At 38.8% G+C, this 21,667-nt stretch overlaps 1 protein-coding gene across 1 annotated transcript in view; it reads right to left on the reverse strand.

Moving 5' to 3' along the window:
* The window catches only part of LOC579672 (receptor-type tyrosine-protein phosphatase beta), a 52,293-nt gene extending 31,284 nt beyond the window's left edge, over window positions 1-21,009 (reverse strand). The window contains exons 1-13 of the mRNA XM_030999187.1: window positions 20,694-21,009; window positions 17,751-18,011; window positions 13,651-13,941; window positions 11,179-11,472; window positions 9,816-10,076; window positions 9,253-9,543; window positions 6,769-7,062; window positions 5,406-5,666; window positions 4,836-5,126; window positions 3,528-3,821; window positions 2,155-2,415; window positions 1,590-1,880; window positions 482-775 (exon numbers count right to left, since the gene is read on the reverse strand). Coding sequence (XP_030855047.1) covers window positions 482-775; window positions 1,590-1,880; window positions 2,155-2,415; window positions 3,528-3,821; window positions 4,836-5,126; window positions 5,406-5,666; window positions 6,769-7,062; window positions 9,253-9,543; window positions 9,816-10,076; window positions 11,179-11,472; window positions 13,651-13,941; window positions 17,751-18,011; window positions 20,694-20,973 — 3,664 coding nt within the window. The 5' untranslated portion in view covers window positions 20,974-21,009. The remainder of the gene's footprint in view (window positions 1-481; window positions 776-1,589; window positions 1,881-2,154; window positions 2,416-3,527; window positions 3,822-4,835; window positions 5,127-5,405; window positions 5,667-6,768; window positions 7,063-9,252; window positions 9,544-9,815; window positions 10,077-11,178; window positions 11,473-13,650; window positions 13,942-17,750; window positions 18,012-20,693) is intronic.
* Between the last annotated feature and the right edge of the window lie 658 nt (window positions 21,010-21,667).

Raw genomic sequence — 21,667 nt, forward strand, 5'->3', positions numbered from 1 at the left:
ATTGAATAATTATCCCACATCATCTGCCTGAAAGAGAACAGTTCCAAAAAATAAATTCAACATATTTTACAATTTCCTGGGTATTGAAATTGCAAAAATGTTATCTAAAGGTAGATTCAAATGTGGCACTGACATATTGGTAGGTGGTCTGCTTTTGCCAGACTGATACAAAAGCAGAACTATGCTTATGACTAAGGCTAAGCAATCAGGGGACCAATGGCTTCAGGTTTTCTCCGAGGGAAAATTGGTGCATCACATTTTCAAGATTGCTGCGCCCATGTCATGTTCAAATGCATAACATAATTTAATGCTAAGAATATCTTTAATTATAGATCTCTTGTACACTTTCGTAAGGATTTGTTTTTACATCTAATGGCAAGAATACATCTAATTTTTCAGAATACTTTGACTTATTCTGTGGGGTGAGGTTTCCAGTAAGTCTATTCTGAATGAACAATTTATTTGCTACTATCATACTAACCTGTTCTGAAATCGATCTTCCTTGGCTCACTCCTCACATCGAGGGCCCCAAAGACCGTGACCACTGTGACATTGTAATCGGTGTCCGGCAGAATACCGATGAAGGGAAATTCAACCCTGGTTTGGTTCTTGATGATGTCACTCCGGTAGATGTGGGCTGGAGAGTCGGTGAAGCCATGGTCCGGACTGTAGGTCACTTCAAAGAAGTCGTAATCGCCTTCAGGGATATTCCAGGCCACTTGACCAGCACAAGAGGAGATTCTACCCAAAGACAGATTGGCAGGGCTAAAGGGTACTAGATAGGTGGAGCCAGGTTAAAATGTCATAAGTAGATAGTCAGAGGTGAAAATTTCAAATGTAAACATTTTAGAGGTAAAACCTAGGAGGTAAAAATGTCAGAGTTCAAAATGTCAGAGGTAAACATTTTTGAGGTAATAATAACAGAGGTACAACAAATTTATGATTAAGTTTTGTTGTGCATCTTATAATGTATCAGTTGAGGCAAGATTAGCCTGATTTCATTGTGCAGGATATTGACTTGTGAGTCCCAACTGTATCTAATGTTTTTAAGTTTGAGATATGATGAATGGTGCTTAACTCAGAATTCCAATAAACGAAGTAGGTACTAATTTAATCATTCGTTGCTAATGAAGACCATGTTCTCATTGTTTTCATGGTTTCGTTCTAAAATTTCACCAGAACGAGTCACAAGTTTTTTTCTGCATTTCTTCAGGGTAACTTGCTTTAATGATTGGATTCCTCTTAATGCATCCAAGTAGGCAAACCATCAGAGTGGAGTTTGGTAGAGGGTCCGCATTTTATTATTTTTTCAGCAAAAGAAAACCCATAAAACTTGTCAAAGATAATCGCTTTTGTTACAGAATTAATGATTTTGTTTGAGATGAAGTATGTTAGCTACGCCCTACATCATTGTAGGATTGGCGGCCTGCCAAAAGTTCATTTCAAATCTTACGGTCGAAACAAAATTCGCAAAACTTCATTTTTTATAATTCCGAAAGTTCGGGGGAGACCCTAAAAATCATCATTGGTTTTGTACAGTTACATGCTTGCTTTAGCAATTTCTCACGATTAAACGAACATCAGCCTACCTGTGTATGCAGAAAACAGTTCCCCGTCGCTGAAAGTCTGGGCATTTCCCTCGCCCACGACCGTAGACACATCGATTAGATACTCTGTGCTCGGCATCAGTCCTTCAAGTAAAACCGATGTCATGTTTGGATAGAGGTACCCCACCTCCGTAAAGTTACCAAGCTCATTCGCTCTCTCAAAGGTGACGTAGTACCAGTCAAACATGGTTTCGTTGCCTGGGTCAGACCAGTCGATTAAGAGGGAGGTCAGTTGTCTGTTGGTAGTCTGTATGTTGACTGGTGGTAACGGACCTGAAGGATAATCATATGAGGAATCGTTCACACATGATTACATTCATGAATTTAAAGAATCCCCCCTATAAAATATATATATATATATATATATAATAACAAATGAATAAATAAATAAATACATACGTAAATACAATCTTAAAATATCTGTATTATGGCAGTTTCTTTTTTTAATTAAGGGAAATATAACTTTTGCTAATCAGATTAATTATCTCATGAAATTTGCTGACATTTTATATGCACAGCACTTTCTAGTCGAAATCTTATCTCTTACGTGTGTACTGCTGAAGGGTTTCGCACAGACCATCCTGATCAATGAATACGTTGTATTTCTGACCAGATTGGAGGTCTGTGATATTAGAAATCTCGCTGCCGTTGCCAAGAGCAAAAAGGGTTTCATTCTCGCACGCAGTCTTGCTCTCGTCATCCACGTTGAATCGTATGTAATTGTAATCCTGCGTGCTGTGGTACCATCCGAACTGAAAAGAATCTGCAGATAGTGCAGTAACTGCAACATTGCCATTTGCAGGAGATTCTAAAACGAAGAAGCAAAAGGAAAAATGATGGAAAGTCATACGTTACTGACATAATTTGTTATAGGCAAACCCACCAGTGTATAAGGATTACACGTTTGGCTTCCCATTGAAATCTGGACCAATGGAACCTGTACCTAAAGACCACCTGTTCATAGAGGTCACTTTTCTTGTCTTCCTTCATTATATAGGCTTCACCCTACATCTTATAAAACGCTGTGTTTTGTTTATAACCTGGTGAAAGCTTAGATAAGACCTAATATGAATTAAAAAGAATAATGTGTTCGCACCTCCTCAGTAATTGGCAACTTATTGGGACACTAACTGATCAAATACACTGGACTCGTCCTTATACTGGACAAGTGATAACCTTTAATCAAATACATCTAAAGCTGTGAAAGCTACAATGTACTGGACAAAAATTACATTCAAAAGTACTTAGCAGTAAATTGAAACCTGTATATAGAGACCGATAAAGGGAGACAATGTTAGTGTTCTTTAAATGCGGGCGGTCTAAGGGAAACACGGATCGTGATCTTCCTGTTCATGTGGTTTTCTTTAAATACAGATGGTCATGGCAGAACAAAATAATTTATTTTGATTCAGATATAACCACCTAAACAAATTGACTACATATTGATTAAGTATCCAACATATTCTGCCTGACAAAGAACAGTTCAAACAAATATATTCCACATATTTTACAATTTCCCGGGGATTCAAATTGCAAAATTGTAATCTAAAGGTAGATTTAGATGTTGCACTTACATATTGGTAGGTGGTCTGTTTATACCAGACTGATAAGAAAGAAGTAGTATGCTTTTAACTAAGGCTTAGCAATCGGGGGACCAATGGCTTCAGGTTTTCTCCGAGGGAAAATTGGTGCGTCACTTTTTCAAGCATGCTTCGCCCATCATGCTAAAAGGCATAACACAATTTAATGAAAAGAATATCTGAATGTATAGATCTCTTGTACACTTCCGTAAGGATTTGTTTTTACATCTAATGGCAAGAATACATCTCATTTTTCAGAATACTTTGACTTATTCTGTGGGGTGAGGTTTCCCGTAAGTCTTCTCTGAAGGACCAATTTATTAGCTACTATCATACTAACCTGTTCTGAAATCGATGTTCCTCGGCTCACTCCTCACATCGAGGGCCCCAAAGACCGTGATCACTGTGACGTGGTAACGGGTGTCCGGATAAATGCCGATGAAGGAAAATTCAACCCTGGTTTGGTTCTTGGTGATGTCGCTCCGGTAGATGTGGGCTGGAGAGTCGGTGAAGCCATGGTCCGGACTGTAGGTCACTTCAAAGAAATCGTAATTTCCTTCAGGGATATCCCAGGTCACTTGACCAGCGCAAGAGGAGATACTACCCAAAGACAGATTGGCAGGGCTAAAGGGTACTAGATTGGTGGTGCAAGGTAAAAATATCAGAGGTGAAAATTTCAGATGTAAACATTTTAGAGGCAAAAATGTCAGAAGTAAACATATCTGACGTAAAATCTCAAAGGTAAAAATGTCAGAGCTCAAAATGTCAGAGGTTAAAATGTCAGAGGTAAAAATATCTGCGGAAATAATTTCCGAGATAATAATAGCAGAGGTACAACAAATTTATGATTAAGTTTTGTTGCGCAAATATTAATGTTTCAGTTGAGGCAAGATTGGCCCAATTTCATTTTGCAGGACATTGACTTGTGTGTCCCAACCGCACCACATGTCAGTTTTCAAGTTTGAGATATGATGAATGGTGATTTACTCAGCATTCCAATAAAAGAAGTAAGTACTGATTCAATCATTCGTTGCTTATTACGACCATGTTTTCATTGTTTGTATGGTTTCGTTTGAAAATTTCACCAGAACGGATCCCAGGTTTTTTTTTGCATTTCTTCAGGGTAACTTGCTAAAACGATTGGTTTCCCCTTAATGCACCCAAGTAGGCAAACCATCAGAATAGGGTATGATAGAGGGTCCGCTTTTTATTATTTTTTCAGCAAAAGAAAACCCATAAAACTTGTCAAAGATCGCCTTATACTTAATTAAGAAAGCGTAAGAACCATTTATGTCATACGTCCCAAGATGGAACAAAATTATTTAAACACAATACGTTACTTAAAGTTTTAAGAGGACACAATCACTCGGACGACCTTTACCAAGGATGATGTAAATGAAAAAAAAATCAGTTCAGTTACAGTATTAATGAGTTTGTTGGAGAAGAAGTATGTCAGCTACGCCCTACATTCCTGTAGTATTGGCAGCCTGCCAAGAGTTCATATCAAATCTTACGGTCGAAAAAAAAATCGCGATACTTAATTTTTAAGTTCCTAAAGTTCGGGGGAAACCCTAAAAACTATCATTGGTTTTGTACAGTTACATGCTTGCTTTAGCAATTTATCATGATTGAACGAACATCAGCCTACCTGTGTATGCAGAAAACAGTTCCCCGTCGCTGAAAGTCTGGGCATTTCCCTCGCCCACGACCGTAGACACATCTATTAGATACTCTGTGCTCGGCATCAGTCCTTCAAGGAAGACCGATGTCATGTTTGGATAGAGGTACCCCACCTCCGTAAAGTTACCAAGCTCATTCGCTCTCTCAAAGGCGACGTAGTACCAGTCAAACATGGTTTCGTTGCCTGGGTCGTACCAGTCGATTACGAGGGAGGTCAGTTGTCTGTTGGTAGTCTTTATGTTGACTGGTGGTAACGGACCTGAAGGATAATCATATGAGGAATCGTTCACGCATGATTACATTCATAAATTTAAAGAATCCCCCCTATAAAAAAAATATATATATATATATATATAATAACAAATAAATAAATAAATAAATGCATATGTAAATACAATCTTAAAATATCTGTATTATAACAGTTTTTGTTTTAATTATATTGGGGGAATATTACTTTAGCTTATCAGATTAATTATCTCATGAAATTTGCTGACATTTTATATGCACAACACTTTCTAGTCTAAATCTTATCTCTTACGTGTGTACTGCTGAAGGGTTTCGCACACACCATCCTGATCAATGAAGACGTTGTATTTCTGACCAGATTGGAGGTCTGTGATGTTAGAAATCTCGCTGCCGTTGCCAAGAGCAAAGAGGGTTTCATTCTCGCACGCAGTCTTGCTCTCGTCATCCAGGTTGAATCGTATGTAATTGTAATCCTGCGTGCTGTGGTACCATCCGAACTGAAAAGAATCCGCAGATAGTGCAGTAACTGCAACATTGCCATTTGCAGGAGATTCTAGAACGAAGAAGCAAAAGGAAAAATGATGGAAAGTCATACGTTACTGACATAATTTGTTATAGGCAAACCCACCAGTGTATAAGGATTACACGTTTGGCTTCCCATTGAAATCTGGACCAATGGAACCTGTACCTAAAGACCACCTGTTCATAGAGGTCACTTTTCTTGTCTTCCTTCATTATATAGGCTTCACCCTACATCTTATAAAACGCTGTGTTTTGTTTATAACCTGGTGAAAGCTTAGATAAGACCTAATATGAATTAAAAAGAATAATGTGTTCGCACCTCCTCAGTAATTGGCAACTTATTGGGACACTAACTGATCAAATACACTGGACTCGTCCTTATACTGGACAAGTGATAACCCTTAATCAAATACATCTAAAGCTGTGAAAGCTACAAAGTACTGGACAAAAATTACATTCAAAAGTACTTAGCAGTAAATTGAAACCTGTATACAGAGACCGATAAAGGGAGACAATGTTAGTGTTCTTTAAATGCGGGCGGTCTAAGGGAAACACGGATCGTGATCTTCCTGTTCATGTGGTTTTCTTTAAATACAGATGGTCATGGCAGAACAAAATAATTTATTTTGATTCAGATATAACCACCTAAACAAATTGACTACATATTGAATAAGTATCCAACATATTCTGCCTGACAAAGAACAGTTCAAACAAATATATTCCACATATTTTACAATTTCCCGGGGATTCAAATTGCAAAATTGTAATCTAAAGGTAGATTTAGATGTTGCACTTACATATTGGTAGGTGGTCTGTTTATACCAGACTGATAAGAAAGAAGTAGTATGCTTTTAACTAAGGCTTAGCAATCGGGGGACCAATGGCTTCAGGTTTTCTCCGAGGGAAAATTGGTGCGTCACTTTTTCAAGATTGCTTCGCCCATGTCATGCTAAAAGGCATAACACAATTTAATGAAAAGAATATCTGTATGTATAGATCTCTTGTACACTTCCGTAAGGATTTGTTTTTACATCTAATGGCATGAATACTTCTCATTTTTCAGAATACTTTGACTTATTCTGTGGGGTGAGGTTTCCCGTAAGGACCAATTTATTAGCTATTATCATACTAACCTGTTCTGAAATCGATGTTCCTCGGCTCACTCCTCACATCGAGGGCCCCAAAGACCGTGATCACTGTGACGTGGTAACGGGTGTCCGGATAAATGCCGATGAAGGAAAATTCAACCCTGGTTTGGTTCTTGGTGATGTCGCTCCGGTAGATGTGGGCTGGAGAGTCGGTGAAGCCATGGTCCGGACTGTAGGTCACTTCAAAGAAATCGTAATTTCCTTCAGGGATATCCCAGGTCACTTGACCAGCGCAAGAGGAGATGCTACCCAAAGAAAGATTGGCAGGGCTAAAGGGTACTAGATTGGTGGTGCAAGGTAAAAATATCAGAGGTGAAAATTTCAGATGTAAACATTTTAGAGGTAAAAATGTCAGAAGTAAACATATCTGACGAAAAATCTCAAAGGTAAAAATGTCAGAGCTCAAAATGTCAGAGGTTAAAATGTCAGAGGTAAAAATATCTGCGGAAATAATTTCCGAGGTTATAATAGCAGAGGTACAACAAATTTATGATTAAGTTTTGTTGCGCAAATATTAATGTTTCAGTTGAGGCAAGATTGGCCCAATTTCATTTTGCAGGACATTGACTTGTGTGTCCCAACCGCACCAAATGTCAGTTTTCAAGTTTGAGATATGATGAATGGTGATTTACTCAGCATTCCAATAAAAGAAGTAAGTACTGATTCAATCATTCGTTGCTTATTACGACCATGTTTTCATTGTTTGTATGGTTTCGTTTGAAAATTTCACCAGAACGGATCCCAGGTTTTTTTTTGCATTTCTTCAGGGTAACTTGCTAAAACGATTGGTTTCCCCTTAATGCACCCAAGTAGGCAAACCATCAGAATAGGGTATGGTAGAGGGTCCGCTTTTTATTATTTTTTCAGCAAAAGAAAACCCATAAAACTTGTCAAAGATCGCCTTATACTTAATTAAGAAAGCTTAAGAACCATTTATGTCATACGTCCCAAGATGTAACAAAATTATTTAAACACAATACGTTACTTAAAGTTTTAAGAGGACACAATCACTCGGACGACCTTTACCAAGGATGATGTAAATGAAAAAAAAATCAGTTCAGTTACAGTATTAATGAGTTTGTTGGAGAAGAAGTATGTCAGCTACGCCCTACATCCCTGTAGTATTGGCAGCCTGCCAAGAGTTCATATCAAATCTTACGGTCAAAAAAAAAATTGCGATACTTAATTTTTAAGTTCCTAAAGTTCGGGGGAAACCCTAAAAACTATCATTGATTTTGTACAGTTACATGCTTGCTTTAGCAATTCATCATGATTGAACGAACATCCCGGCCCCCCCCCCCCACTCAGTGTTATTTAGGGTACGCGTATGCTTGTACCCTCTTTTTGAAAAGACCCCCTATCTGAGCACTGCCAACATTTCCGAACCCCCCCTTTCGCGGGCTTTTCACGGGCTTTTCCTGCCTTGGAGACCCCCCTAAATCCGGAACGCTGCTCAATGTACCCCCCCTATCTCAGGACATGCAGACACCCCCCCCCCCCCCCCCTCTCATCTCAGATAAGCTGTCATTACTGGTTTGCACTTCTTCAAGTTCAAGTTCTTCTTCTTGATCATTTTGAAGCACAATTTTGTTTAGGGCTTCAATATTACACCATATCCGACAGACACTGATAACATGAAGGGCCTTGCATCTCAGATTTAACATTGTTAAACGATCCCTTTAATACACAGCCAGGAATACTAATGCAGCTGTGTGTGAATTAGGGTAGCCTACACTACAGTACAAAACTACATACTACTAGGTCTAGATTTAAGTCCCACATATTCATTTTCATGGCTGTAGGAAAATGAGTTTGAAAGTGTTATTATTGCGATCAAACTATAGGGCAAACTACTCACCTGAATGTGCCACCCTGTGAGCCACATGTAGACAGCCACAATATCCACAACGAGGAGACTGTGGGTCCTGCTCAAAGACGTCCCAATCTTGACAATTTTGGCAGGGCCCACGCCTAATAGCCCATCTTGATGCCCCGGCTTGATGCCGAGCCTAGCCCGATATGCATGATGAGCGCGCCGTACAGACTGTACGTTCTGTTGTTATCTCTCTCTCTCTCTCACACAGATTTTGAGAAGTCCGTACTGCCCCTGTACTGGGACGGGAGTGCATGGGACTCAATGTTTTTACTTTTCATAATGAAATAATCCTGAATGAGCTTTCAAAACTAGCAGGAATTTCTGAAATCTGATCGCGGGATTTCATCAATTTTTCTATGTTCAACTTCAAGATTTTTTATAACCCCCTTTTTTAATTACAAAGAGATGAGAGAAAAACACCCCTTTTTTAAAGAAATCTCCGGGTGAAAGTCAAATACACCCCCTTTTTTTACATTTCTCGGGCCGGACTTTGTCGCACGAAAAGTACCCCTTTACCGGACATTTTGGCAACACGCATGCGGTCATTTCCAAACCTGAGTGGGGGGGGGGGGCCGGGACGAACATCAGCCTACCTGTGTATGCAGAAAACAGTTCCCCGTCGCTGAAAGTCTGGGCATTTCCCTCGCCCACGACCGTAGACACATCGATTAGGTACTCTGTGCTCGGCATCAGTCCTTCAAGGAAGACCGAGGTCATGTTCGAATAGAGGTACCCCACCTCCGTAAAGTTACCAAGTTCATTCGCTCTCTCAAAGGCGACGTAGTACCAGTCAAACATGGTTTCGTTGCCTGGGTCGTACCAGTCGATTACGAGGGAGGTCAGTTGTCTGTTGGTAGTCTTTATGTTGACTGGTGGTAACGGACCTGAAGGATAATCATATGAGGAATCGTTCACGCATGATTACATTCATAAATTTAAAGAATCCCCCCTATAAAAAAATATATATATATATAATAACAAATAAATAAATAAATAAATGCATATGTAAATACAATCTTAAAATATCTGTGTTATGGCAGTTTTTGTTTTAATTATATTGGGGGAATATTACTTTAGCTTATCAGATTAATTATCTCATGAAATTTGCTGACATTTTATATGCACAACACTTTCTTGTCTAAATCTTATCTCTTACGTGTGTACTGCTGAAGGGTTTCGCACACACCATCCTGATCAATGAAGACGTTGTATTTCTGACCAGATTGGAGGTCTGTGATGTTAGAAATCTCGCTGCCGTTGCCAAGAGCAAAGAGGGTTTCATTCTCGCACGCAGTCTTGTTCTCGTCATCCAGGTTGAATCGTATGTAATTGTAATCCTGCGTGCTGTGGTACCATCCGAACTGAAAAGAATCTGCAGATAGTGCAGTAACTGCAACATTGCCATTTGCAGGAGATTCTAGAACGAAGAAGCAAAAGGAAAAATGATGGAAAGTCATACGTTACTGACATAATTTGTTATAGGCAAACCCACCAGTGTATAAGGATTACACGTTTGGCTTCCCATTGAAATCTGGACCAATGGAACCTGTACCTAAAGACCACCTGTTCATAGAGGTCACTTTTCTTGTCTTCCTTCATTATATAGGCTTCACCCTACATCTTATAAAACGCTGTGTTTTGTTTATAACCTGGTGAAAGCTTAGATAAGACCTAATATGAATTAAAAAGAATAATGTGTTCGCACCTCCTCAGTAATTGGCAACTTATTGGGACACTAACTGATCAAATACACTGGACTCGTCCTTATACTGGACAAGTGATAACCCTTAATCAAATACATCTAAAGCTGTGAAAGCTACAAAGTACTGGACAAAAATTACATTCAAAAGTACTTAGCAGTAAATTGAAACCTGTATACAGAGACCGATAAAGGGAGACAATGTTAGTGTTCTTTAAATGCGGGCGGTCTAAGGGAAACACGGATCGTGATCTTCCTGTTCATGTGGTTTTCTTTAAATACAGATGGTCATGGCAGAACAAAATAATTTATTTTGATTCAGATATAACCACCTAAACAAATTGACTACATATTGATTAAGTATCCAACATATTCTGCCTGACAAAGAACAGTTCAAACAAATAAATTCCACATATTTTACAATTTCCCGGGGATTCAAATTGCAAAATTGTAATCTAAAGGAAGATTTAGATGTTGCACTTACATATTGGTAGGTGGTCTGTTTATACCAGACTGATAAGAAAGAAGTAGTATGCTTTTAACTAAGGCTTAGCAATCGGGGGACCAATGGCTTCAGGTTTTCTCCGAGGGAAAATTGGTGCGTCACTTTTTCAAGATTGCTTCGCCCATGTCATGCTAAAAGGCATAACACAATTTAATGAAAAGAATATCTGTATGTATAGATCTCTTGTACACTTCCGTAAGGATTTGTTTTTACATCTAATGGCATGAATACTTCTCATTTTTCAGAATACTTTGACTTATTCTGTGGGGTGAGGTTTCCCGTAAGGACCAATTTATTAGCTATTATCATACTAACCTGTTCTGAAATCGATGTTCCTCGGCTCACTCCTCACATCAAGGGCCCCAAAGACCGTGATCACTGTGACGTGGTAACGGGTGTCCGGATAAATGCCGATGAAGGAAAATTCAACCCTGGTTTGGTTCTTGGTGATGTCGCTCCGGTAGATGTGGGCTGGAGAGTCGGTGAAGCCATGGTCCGGACTGTAGGTCACTTCAAAGAAATCGTAATTTCCTTCAGGGATATCCCAGGTCACTTGACCAGCGCAAGAGGAGATGCTACCCAAAGACAGATTGGCAGGGCTAAAGGGTACTAGATTGGTGGTGCAAGGTAAAAATATCAGAGGTGAAAATTTCAGATGTAAACATTTTAGAGGTAAAAATGTCAGAAGTAAACATATCTGACGAAAAATCTCAAAGGTAAAAATGTCAGAGCTCAAAATGTCAGAGGTTAAAATGTCAGAGGTAAAAATATCTGCGGAAATAATTTCCGAGGTTATAATAGCAGAGGTACAACAAATTTATGATTAAGTTTTGTTGCGCAAATATTAATGTTTCAGTTGAGGCAAGATTGGCCCAATTTCATTTTGCAGGACATTGACTTGTGTGTCCCAACCGCACCAAATGTCAGTTTTCAAGTTTGAGATATGATGAATGGTGATTTACTCAGCATTCCAATAAAAGAAGTAAGTACTGATTCAATCATTCGTTGCTTATTACGACCATGTTTTCATTGTTTGTATGGTTTCGTTTGAAAATTTCACCAGAACGGATCCCAGGTTTTTTTTTGCATTTCTTCAGGGTAACTTGCTAAAACGATTGGTTTCCCCTTAATGCACCCAAGTAGGCAAACCATCAGAATAGGGTATGGTAGAGGGTCCGCTTTTTATTATTTTTTCAGCAAAAGAAAACCCATAAAACTTGTCAAAGATCGCCTTATATAATTAAGAAAGCTTAAGAACCATTTATGTCATACGTCCCAAGATGTAACAAAATTATTTAAACACAATACGTTACTTAAAGTTTTAAGAGGACACAATCACTCGGACGACCTTTACCAAGGATGATGTAAATGAAAAAAAAATCAGTTCAGTTACAGTATTAATGAGTTTGTTGGAGAAGAAGTATGTCAGCTACGCCCTACATCCCTGTAGTATTGGCAGCCTGCCAAGAGTTCATATCAAATCTTACGGTCAAAAAAAAAATTGCGATATTTAATTTTTAAGTTCCTAAAGTTCGGGGGAAACCCTAAAAACTATCATTGATTTTGTACAGTTACATGCTTGCTTTAGCAATTTATCATGATTGAACGAACATCCCGGCCCCCCCCCCCCCCACTCAGTGTTATTTAGGGTACGCGTATGCTTGTACCCTCTTTTTGAAAAGCACTGCCAACATTTCCGAACCCCCCCTTTCGCGGGCTTTTCACGGGCTTTTCCTGCCTTGGAGACCCCCCTAAATCCGGAACGCTGCTCAATGTACCCCCCCTATCTCAGGACATGCAGACACCCCCCCCCCCCCCCCCCCCTCTCATCTCAGATAAGCTGTCATTACTGGTTTGCACTTCTTCAAGTTCAAGTTCTTCTTCTTGATCATTTTGAAGCACAATTTTGTTTAGGGCTTCAATATTACACCATATCACAGACACTGATAACATGAAGGGCCTTGCATCTCAGATTTAACATTGTTAAATGATCCCTTTAATACACAGCCAGGAATACTAATGCAGCTGTGTGTGAATTAGGGTAGCCTACACTACAGTACAAAACTACATACTACTAGGTCTAGATTTAAGTCCCACATATTCATTTTCATGGCTGTAGGAAAATGAGTTTGAAAGTGTTATTATTGCGATCAAACTATAGGGCAAACTACTCACCTGAATGTGCCACCCTGTGAGCCACATGTAGACAGCCACAATATCCACAACGAGGAGACTGTGGGTCCTGCTCAAAGACGTCCCAATCTTGACAATTTTGGCAGGGCCCACGCCTAATAGCCCATCTTGATGCCCCGGCTTGATGCCGAGCCTAGCCCGATATGCATGATGAGCGCGCCGTACAGACTGTACGTTCTGTTGTTATCTCTCTCTCTCTCTCTCTCTCACACAGATTTTGAGAAGTCCGTACTGCCCCTGTACTGGGACGGGAGTGCATGGGACTCAATGTTTTTACTTTTCATAATGAAATAATCCTGAATGAGCTTTCAAAACTAGCAGGAATTTCTGAAATCTGATCGCGGGATTTCATCAATTTTTCTATGTTCAACTTCAAGATTTTTTATAACCCCCTTTTTTAATTACAAAGAGATGAGAGAAAAACACCCCTTTTTTAAAGAAATCTCCGGGTGAAAGTCAAATACACCCCCTTTTTTTACATTTCTCGGGCCGGACTTTGTCGCACGAAAAGTACCCCTTTACCGGACATTTTGGCAACACGCATGCGGTCATTTCCAAACCTGAGTGGGGGGGCCGGGACGAACATCAGCCTACCTGTGTATGCAGAAAACAATTCCCCGTCGCTGAAAGTCTGAGCATTTCCCTCGCCCACGACCGTAGACACATCGATTAGGTACTCTGTGCTCGGCATCAGTCCTTCAAGGAAGACCGAGGTCATGTTCGAATAGAGGTACCCCACCTCCGTAAAGTTACCAAGTTCATTCGCTCTCTCAAAGGCGACGTAGTACCAGTCAAACATGGTTTCGTGGCCTGGGTCGTACCAGTCGATTACGAGGGAGGTCAGTTGTCTGTTGGTAGTCTTTATGTTGACTGGTGGTAACGGACCTGAAGGATAATCATATGAGGAATCGTTCACGCATGATTACATTCATAAATTTAAAGAATCCCCCCTATAAAAAAAAATCATTAGGAAAACATCTCATTTGAGCTCTGCTCACCAGTTCACCACTTTTCCTGGTGCTACCATAATCTGATAGGAGCACTGACCACTGATAAAGGGATTACCAGTAGGGTCCTTGGGGAGAGAGACAGCGGTCAATCATAGCCTAGTTACTGATAAAGGGATTACCAGCTGGTATCTGATATCCAGTCCAGATTCATAGTCTTCTCATCGCAGACCCTACACCTATATTTATAATAGGCCTGGATTCAGTGTGTCTAAAGTCTCACTTCATATTGTTGTTTTTTAGCAAGTACTAGCTATTTAAAGGTAAAGACCAGTATTGGAAACGCCCCAATTTCAAAAAAGCTCTCATTACCAATCATGTGAAAGAATATGTTTTGACTAATACATGATGATAAAAAATTTGCAGTGAAACCGCCTACTAATTCATATATTTGGTAAATTTGTTTCTCTCATGGTCGTGTGAGAGATATAGGGTAGTCCCATAAACGTCTTTCTGTGTATAGTGCTTGTAACTTTACGGAGAATGGGCCAAATTTCTTATCATTTTGATGATTCCAGAACATTGCAGATGCTAGATGCTAGATGATCAACCTTTTCTGATCGATTCCACAACGTTTCTTTCACAATGCAATCGCATGACCATAACTGGTCTTTACCTTTAAGTTTCTTTTACGTATAGAAGAGAACATTGATGTGCTTGGCAATGGAAAAATGCAGAAGGAAAATATAAAAGGAGGATAAAATAGGGAAAGACGGGTGATAATAAGGAAAGATGGAAATGGAGGGAAAGAAGGAAGATAAAATAAAGAATAGCATAAGGAAAGATGGAAAAGGAAGATAAAAAGTTTAAAAAGAAATACATAAGGAAAGATGGAAACAGAAGATAAAGAAGGTTAGAAAAAAAAGAAATACATAGAGAGAATAAAACAAGGTGAAAATAGAGGAATACATAAGGAAAGATGAAAAAGATAAAATTAGGAGAAATAAAGAATAACATAAGGAAAGATGGAAACAGAAGATAATGAAGGTTAGAAATAAAGAAATACATGAGAAAAGATAGAGAGAATAAAACAAGGTGAAAATAGAGGAATACATAAGGAAAGATGAAAATTAGAAAGACGGAGAAAATAAAGAAGGGCATAAGGAAAGATGGCTAAAGAAGAGAAAATTAGGAGAAAATAAAGAAATATATAATGAAAATTAGAAAAGAGATGTTGAAAGAAGGAGAAAAATAAAGAATAATATCAGCCGAAAGGTATATAGAACAAAGGTGATAATAGTGAAAAACATGAGGAAAGATGGAAAGGAAAGATGGAAAGGAAACATTGAGAAGATAAAGAAGTTAATTGGACAAATAAACTTTTAAAAAACCACCAACCAACTTTGATTGGTCATGTTGCTGCATAATAACCTAAAAAGGGCGACTTGAAATAATCGCACTGTCACAAGTATTTTAGTTTTTCTGCATAAATATAATCATTACCTTAAAACATAAAGGTTAGATGTTTTATGTATTGAACCAAATCATTAATAGGCAAGCTTGCCCAGTACCTCTTTGATCAAACGACACGGCAAATTTTTAAGAACACTAAAAGAAAATACACTGAAAAACGGCCGCTCAGAGTGCCGGGCGTATTCACGATACTGCATGTGGCAAGCTGTTCCGAATTGGGTGGTGGAGTAACGCCTTTAACAGAGGCTATATTTGTCGACCTTGCCCGACTTTCAAATGGAGAATCTCACTTTTCGGTGAACGGGGACCGAAATACCCCACTTGCGTGTCTGGTATTACAGACCGCTTTCTTTCCCGATATCTTCGCGTACACCAAGCTTCGTGAGAATGAGCAATCTCAGAATCTGGATGAATGTTGTCCTTGTAGTGTGAGGTTCATGAGTAATTATTGTTATAAACTCCGACATATAGTATGGATGATAATGTTTGTCAAGTTTATTGCGGACTATGTCATCCTCATAAAAGTATTAGATCAAGTAAAAAGGCTTCAATTAAAATAGTTAAAGATGACCAGAAATCATTTCGATGTTATGATATTTTTGACGCACTTCTCGTCATGATATTGAATTTATAACATACAACGAAATGAGGACATCATAATCATAAAGACGTTCGTTGTGCAGATATGTATTTGCTTATTAATACATACAGTGACAAAAAGAATAATGCACTATAATCATGAGCAAAAAACCAAGAGGTTTCGGAGAATGGTAAAAAATCATTCGAGCAGTCAATTAAATTCAACAATTCAACAATCTTAAGTATCAAAAAGTGAAAAGGTTTAACTGTCATGATAAAAATGAGCTTTTCATAGAGATTTATTATACAAATGAGCATTGAAATGTTTCTTTAACGAACTGCTATAAAATTTTGAAACCAAATACTCTTGTGCTGAAATTTCATATCCTCAGTATCGAGAAGCATAATGTTCCATTATGGTTGCATCAACTATTGTAAAATAGATTAAGTCCTTCGATGTCTTGTAATGCCTTAATTACTCAGCTAATTATTATCTTTCTAAAGGATTGTAGATTTGAGAGTTTCTGTTTCTTTCGTGTTACATGCAATGGACATTCAATCATCACGGCTTGATGTATTGTGGGGAAATAAATATTGTATCCTATACAACATGGCAAATTTTTAAGAACACTAAAAGAAAATACACTGAAAAACGGCCGCTCAGAGTGCCGGGCGCATTCACGATACTGCATGTGGCAAGCTGTTCCGAATTGGGTGGTGGAGTAACGCCTTTAACAGAGGCTATATTTGTCGACCTTACCCGACTTTCAAATGGAGAATCTCACTTTTCGGTGAACGGGGACCGAAATACCCCACTTGCGTGTCTGGTATTACAGACCGCTTTCTTTCCCGATATCTTCGCGTACACCAAGCTTCGTGAGAATGAGCAATCTCAGAATCTGGATGAATGTTGTCCTTGTAGTGTGAGGTTCATGAGTAATTATTGTTATAAACTACGACATATAGTATGGATGATAATGTTTGTCAAGTTTATTGCGGACTATGTCATCCTCATAAAAGTATTAGATCAAGTAAAAAGGCTTCAATTAAAATAGTTAAACATGACCAGAAATCATTTTGATGTTAAGATATTTTTGACAATTTTAGACAATATCATATTTAATTGTGTCCATGTACTATATCGAACTAGACAATTATGATGAAACTTGAAAGGAACATAATTATAACCAGGAAGTTCCTGATATAACTATGCTTATAAAGTGAAGCAAGGAAGATGAAACTGGCATCTCCCATGTATACCGGTAGCTATGAGAATGGACATAATCCGAACCTATATGAGACTGCGAATAAGACTAGAACATCATGGAGGAGTTCCAAGCAGTACTCATCAAGGTTGGGCTGGTGATGTCCTGGCAAAGTTTGTTTACACTGCAGATTAGGGACTCTAACTCTCTCTTGCTCTGTGGTGAGCTTACCACCAAAATGCACCCCACTTTCGGGTCCAAAGTGGGGTGAAGTTTAAATGGACTGTTTTCGTCATGATATATATATAATAACAAATAAATAAATAAATAAATGCATATGTAAATACAATCTTAAAATATCTGTGTTATGGCAGTTTTTGTTTTAATTATATTGGGGGAATATTACTTTAGCTTATCAGATTAATTATCTCATGAAATTTGCTGACATTTTATATGCACAACACTTTCTAGTCTAAATCTTATCTCTTACGTGTGTACTGCTGAAGGGTTTCGCACACACCATCCTGATCAATGAAGACGTTGTATTTCTGACCAGATTGGAGGTCTGTGATGTTAGAAATCTCGCTGCCGTTGCCAAGAGCAAAGAGGGTTTCATTCTCGCACGCAGTCTTGTTCTCGTCATCCAGGTTGAATCGTATGTAATTGTAATCCTGCGTGCTGTGGTACCATCCGAACTGAAAAGAATCTGCAGATAGTGCAGTAACTGCAACATTGCCATTTGCAGGAGATTCTAGAACGAAGAAGCAAAAGGAAAAATGATGGAAAGTCATACGTTACCGACATAATTTGTTACTAGACCAACCCCACCAGTGTATAAAGACCACATGTTTTGCTTCCCATTGAAACATGAATTAAAGGAACTTGTGAGTAAAGGCCATCTGATCAAAGAAGCCCCTTTTTCTTGTCTTCCCTCAGGGGTCTTTCTTCAGTCAAACATGCTGTCTAGAAAGATTACCTGTCCATAAAACACTACATTTTTAATTTCCCATGAATATAGGTTCTCATTGAAATCTTTACCAAAGAAACCTGTTCACAAAGACCACCTGTTCATAGAGGTCACTTTTCTTGTCTCCCTTCATTATTTTAGTTTCACCCTACATGTTACCAAACGCCGAATTTTGATAATAACCTGGTGAAATCTTAGATCAGACCTAATTAATGTGTGCACAGAAAGAAAAAAAAATGCTTTATTTTGATTCAGACATATCCACCTAAACAAATTACATATTAATTTAGTGTTTCTTTCTGCATTATCTGCCTGGGAGAGAACAGTTTTACAAATAATTTCCACATATTTTAAAATTTCCCGGGTATTGAAATTGCAAAATTGTGATCTAAAGGTACTTTTAGATGTTGTACTGACATATTGGTAGATGTTCTGTTTTTACCAGACTGGTAAGAAAGCAGGAGTACAAAGAGATTTGACACTTTGAAATTGTTATCTGTTGGTTTGCATCATTATTGCCGCGATTATAGTTTCGTGAATAGATTTACGAAACCTGAGCTTAGAATTAGTAAAAGTATTACTAATGTCTACGTTTTTAAACGACTGTCTGATTTTCTTGTGAAAATTTTACTTTGAAAAATGATTATCGAAATTCATGGTCAGAAATAATCACAATCTAGGGTCTATTATGTTCTCGCATCAAATCAATGCCTGAAAACTGAGTTATTGAACTAGAATTTTTTTTATTTTTTTTAAATAGGCAATTATGAAGTAGGAATTAAGCCTGAAACCTTAGCCTACTAAACAAATCTGAACAAAGTGTAGGCCTATCCTTTTATGAATTAATGAAAAAGTAGCCCCAGAAAAAAGAGCCCTGAAAGTTGAAAAAGTAGCCCCCGAAAATTTCCCAAAAGTTTGAAATGGAGCCCCCGAAATGAAAAACTTAATTTTTTGCCTGCACCCCCCTCTAGAATCCCTTGGATTTCCGCGGTCCTGAGTTGAGTGTATATATAATATAGGCGTGGGGTCCACGGGTTTCAAGGGGCCATAAACCTCCAAAAGCTCGGGGGTTACGTTCTTCAAATTGGGGGGGGGGGGGAGAGATCAGATCGCAGCGAGTTGAGTGTATCGGGGGGTTTAGGCGTTTAATTAGGGTCAGATGAGCATATTTTTAATACTTTATTTGTGACACTTGCGGGTTACTAATTGACATGGGGTCAATACGTAGAGTTGCGTAGTGTTGCGTACCAACTACGCTGGCCTACGTTACTATATGCTGAGGGACGGAAAGGGGTACGCAAGATGAACGAAAACAATTCAACATGTGTAATATTTTTTGCTTACTTTCGGCGTAGAAACTTGACGCAGAAAGTATGCCTTTTTACGCAACACTACGCTACATGCCTACGCAACAGTACGCTACCCTACGCCAGATCGACAAAGCAGTAAAAGCTTTCCACACAGTAAGCAACCATAAGCAAACCTGTACGCCAGCCTACGCATAACCTACGCAGGGACTATTTTCCCATTAATACGCAGCCTAATTTCTGCGTAGCCGGTACACCACACTACGAAACTCAACGCAGTTCCAGTGGCTTAAAGAATAACTACCGGTACAGTTGTATCGTTTTTTGTTTTTTTATATAAGGCCAAATTTAAAAAAAAACATGTTTAGCGTCCTGCTTTTTCGAAAAATGAGAAGGAGGAGGCCCTTTTTTTTTTTTTTCTTTCAAAATGGCCGCTCCGTACGTTTTCCCTGACATTCGGGCTATTTTTCAAGATGGCGGCCGACATTTAAAATTTTTTTTTTTTTAAAATCAGAAAATAAATTTTAGCAGTGCTTTTCATGTTTGTTTTCTTTCAAAAAATTTCAAAAAATTTCAACAAAAAAAAAATGGGAGGCAGCCCCCAAAAAGGAAGCGGGCGGGGACGCTGTTTTTTTCCCTTTCGAAAAAAAAAAAAAAATTAAACAAATTTAAAAAAAAAAAAAAATTGGGGGGCGGCCCCCAAAAAGGAAGCGGGCGGGGACGTTAAACATGTAAATTTTTTTTAATGGCCTGAATGGCAAATAAAGTTCTTAGTGGTTTTAATTTAGACAGTCTCTATATATCTATTTACACCCCCCGCCCCCCTCTATAATCCCGCGGATTTCCGCGGGTCCTGCTAGTGCTTGTATATAAGCCTTATATTAATCAGGTTTTAGGTCTTCTTCGAGGGACAAATGGTGCATCACATTTTCAAGATGGCTGCGCCCATATTTCTTGCTAAAAGGCATAAAATCATGCAAAGAATATCTATATATATATATGTATATATATATATATATATATACATCTAAGGGCAAGAATACATCTAAGGGCAAGAATACATCTCATTTTTTTCAGAATACTTCCACTTATTCTGTGAGGTGAGGTTTCCTTTAAGTCTTACCTGAAGGAACAATTCATTAGCTACTATCGTACCAACCTGTTTTAAAAGAGATGTGCGAGGGGTTACTCCTTGAATGGAGCGACGAATTAAGGACCGTGACCACTGTGACGTTGTAAAACGTGTCCGGCAGAATGCCGATGAAGGTAAATTCAACCGGCCTCGTGTGGTTCGTGGTGGTTGGGTAGATGTGAGTTGGAGAGCTGGTGAAGCCATGGTCCGGACTGTAGGTCACTTCAACGAATTCGAAACTTGAGACATAAGGGATATAGATCACTTGACCAGCACACGAGGAGATGCTGCCCAAAGACAGTCTCATGGGCTCTAGATTGGTGGTGCCGGGTGAAAATGTCAGAGGTAAAAATGTCAGAGGTTAAAATGTCAGAGGTAAAAATATCAGAGGTAAAAATGTCAGAGGCAAAAATAAGTGAAACAAAATAATGTCAGTGGTAATAATTTCAAAGGTACAACAAAAAAGTCAGAGGTAAAATAATATGTCGGGGTAAAAATCAGTGCATGCCGTCATAATAGCACTTTTTCACACAAAATGTCAAGACGTAATTTACTGGGCTTGTCTATCATATTTCCTTCTTCCATGGCTTCCATATCATAATGTATATTTCGTAAATTACTGTGTACTGTACTTCGTACATGTCCTGCATAATACAATGTGAACACAAACATTGAAACTTATATTTTGTAATCAGGTTTGCATTTATACGTGATTTTCTAATATTTTCGATATTTTAAATTTGTTGAGGTTTTAATGTTTTTTTAGGTTTGAGGAAGAATTGGCTGCCGACCTATTTTGAACTCGCCGCCCAATGACCGACTGATCTCCCAGGGCCGAACGGGCGGCGACAGCTCGATCGACAGCCTTTGACCTAGCGGCGATTTTTGATCTAGATCGCTCGACGGCGACCGCTCGATTAGGTCGGTGCCTGGGCGGCGAGTGAAAAGTGAGCAGGCGCCGCCGAATTTTAACTCTGCTCTAAAACTTCAGCGGCGACCGA

Source organism: Strongylocentrotus purpuratus, unplaced genomic scaffold, assembly GCF_000002235.5.
Source record: "Strongylocentrotus purpuratus isolate Spur 01 unplaced genomic scaffold, Spur_5.0 spur5_contig_861, whole genome shotgun sequence".
Lineage (NCBI taxonomy): Eukaryota > Metazoa > Echinodermata > Echinoidea > Camarodonta > Strongylocentrotidae > Strongylocentrotus > Strongylocentrotus purpuratus.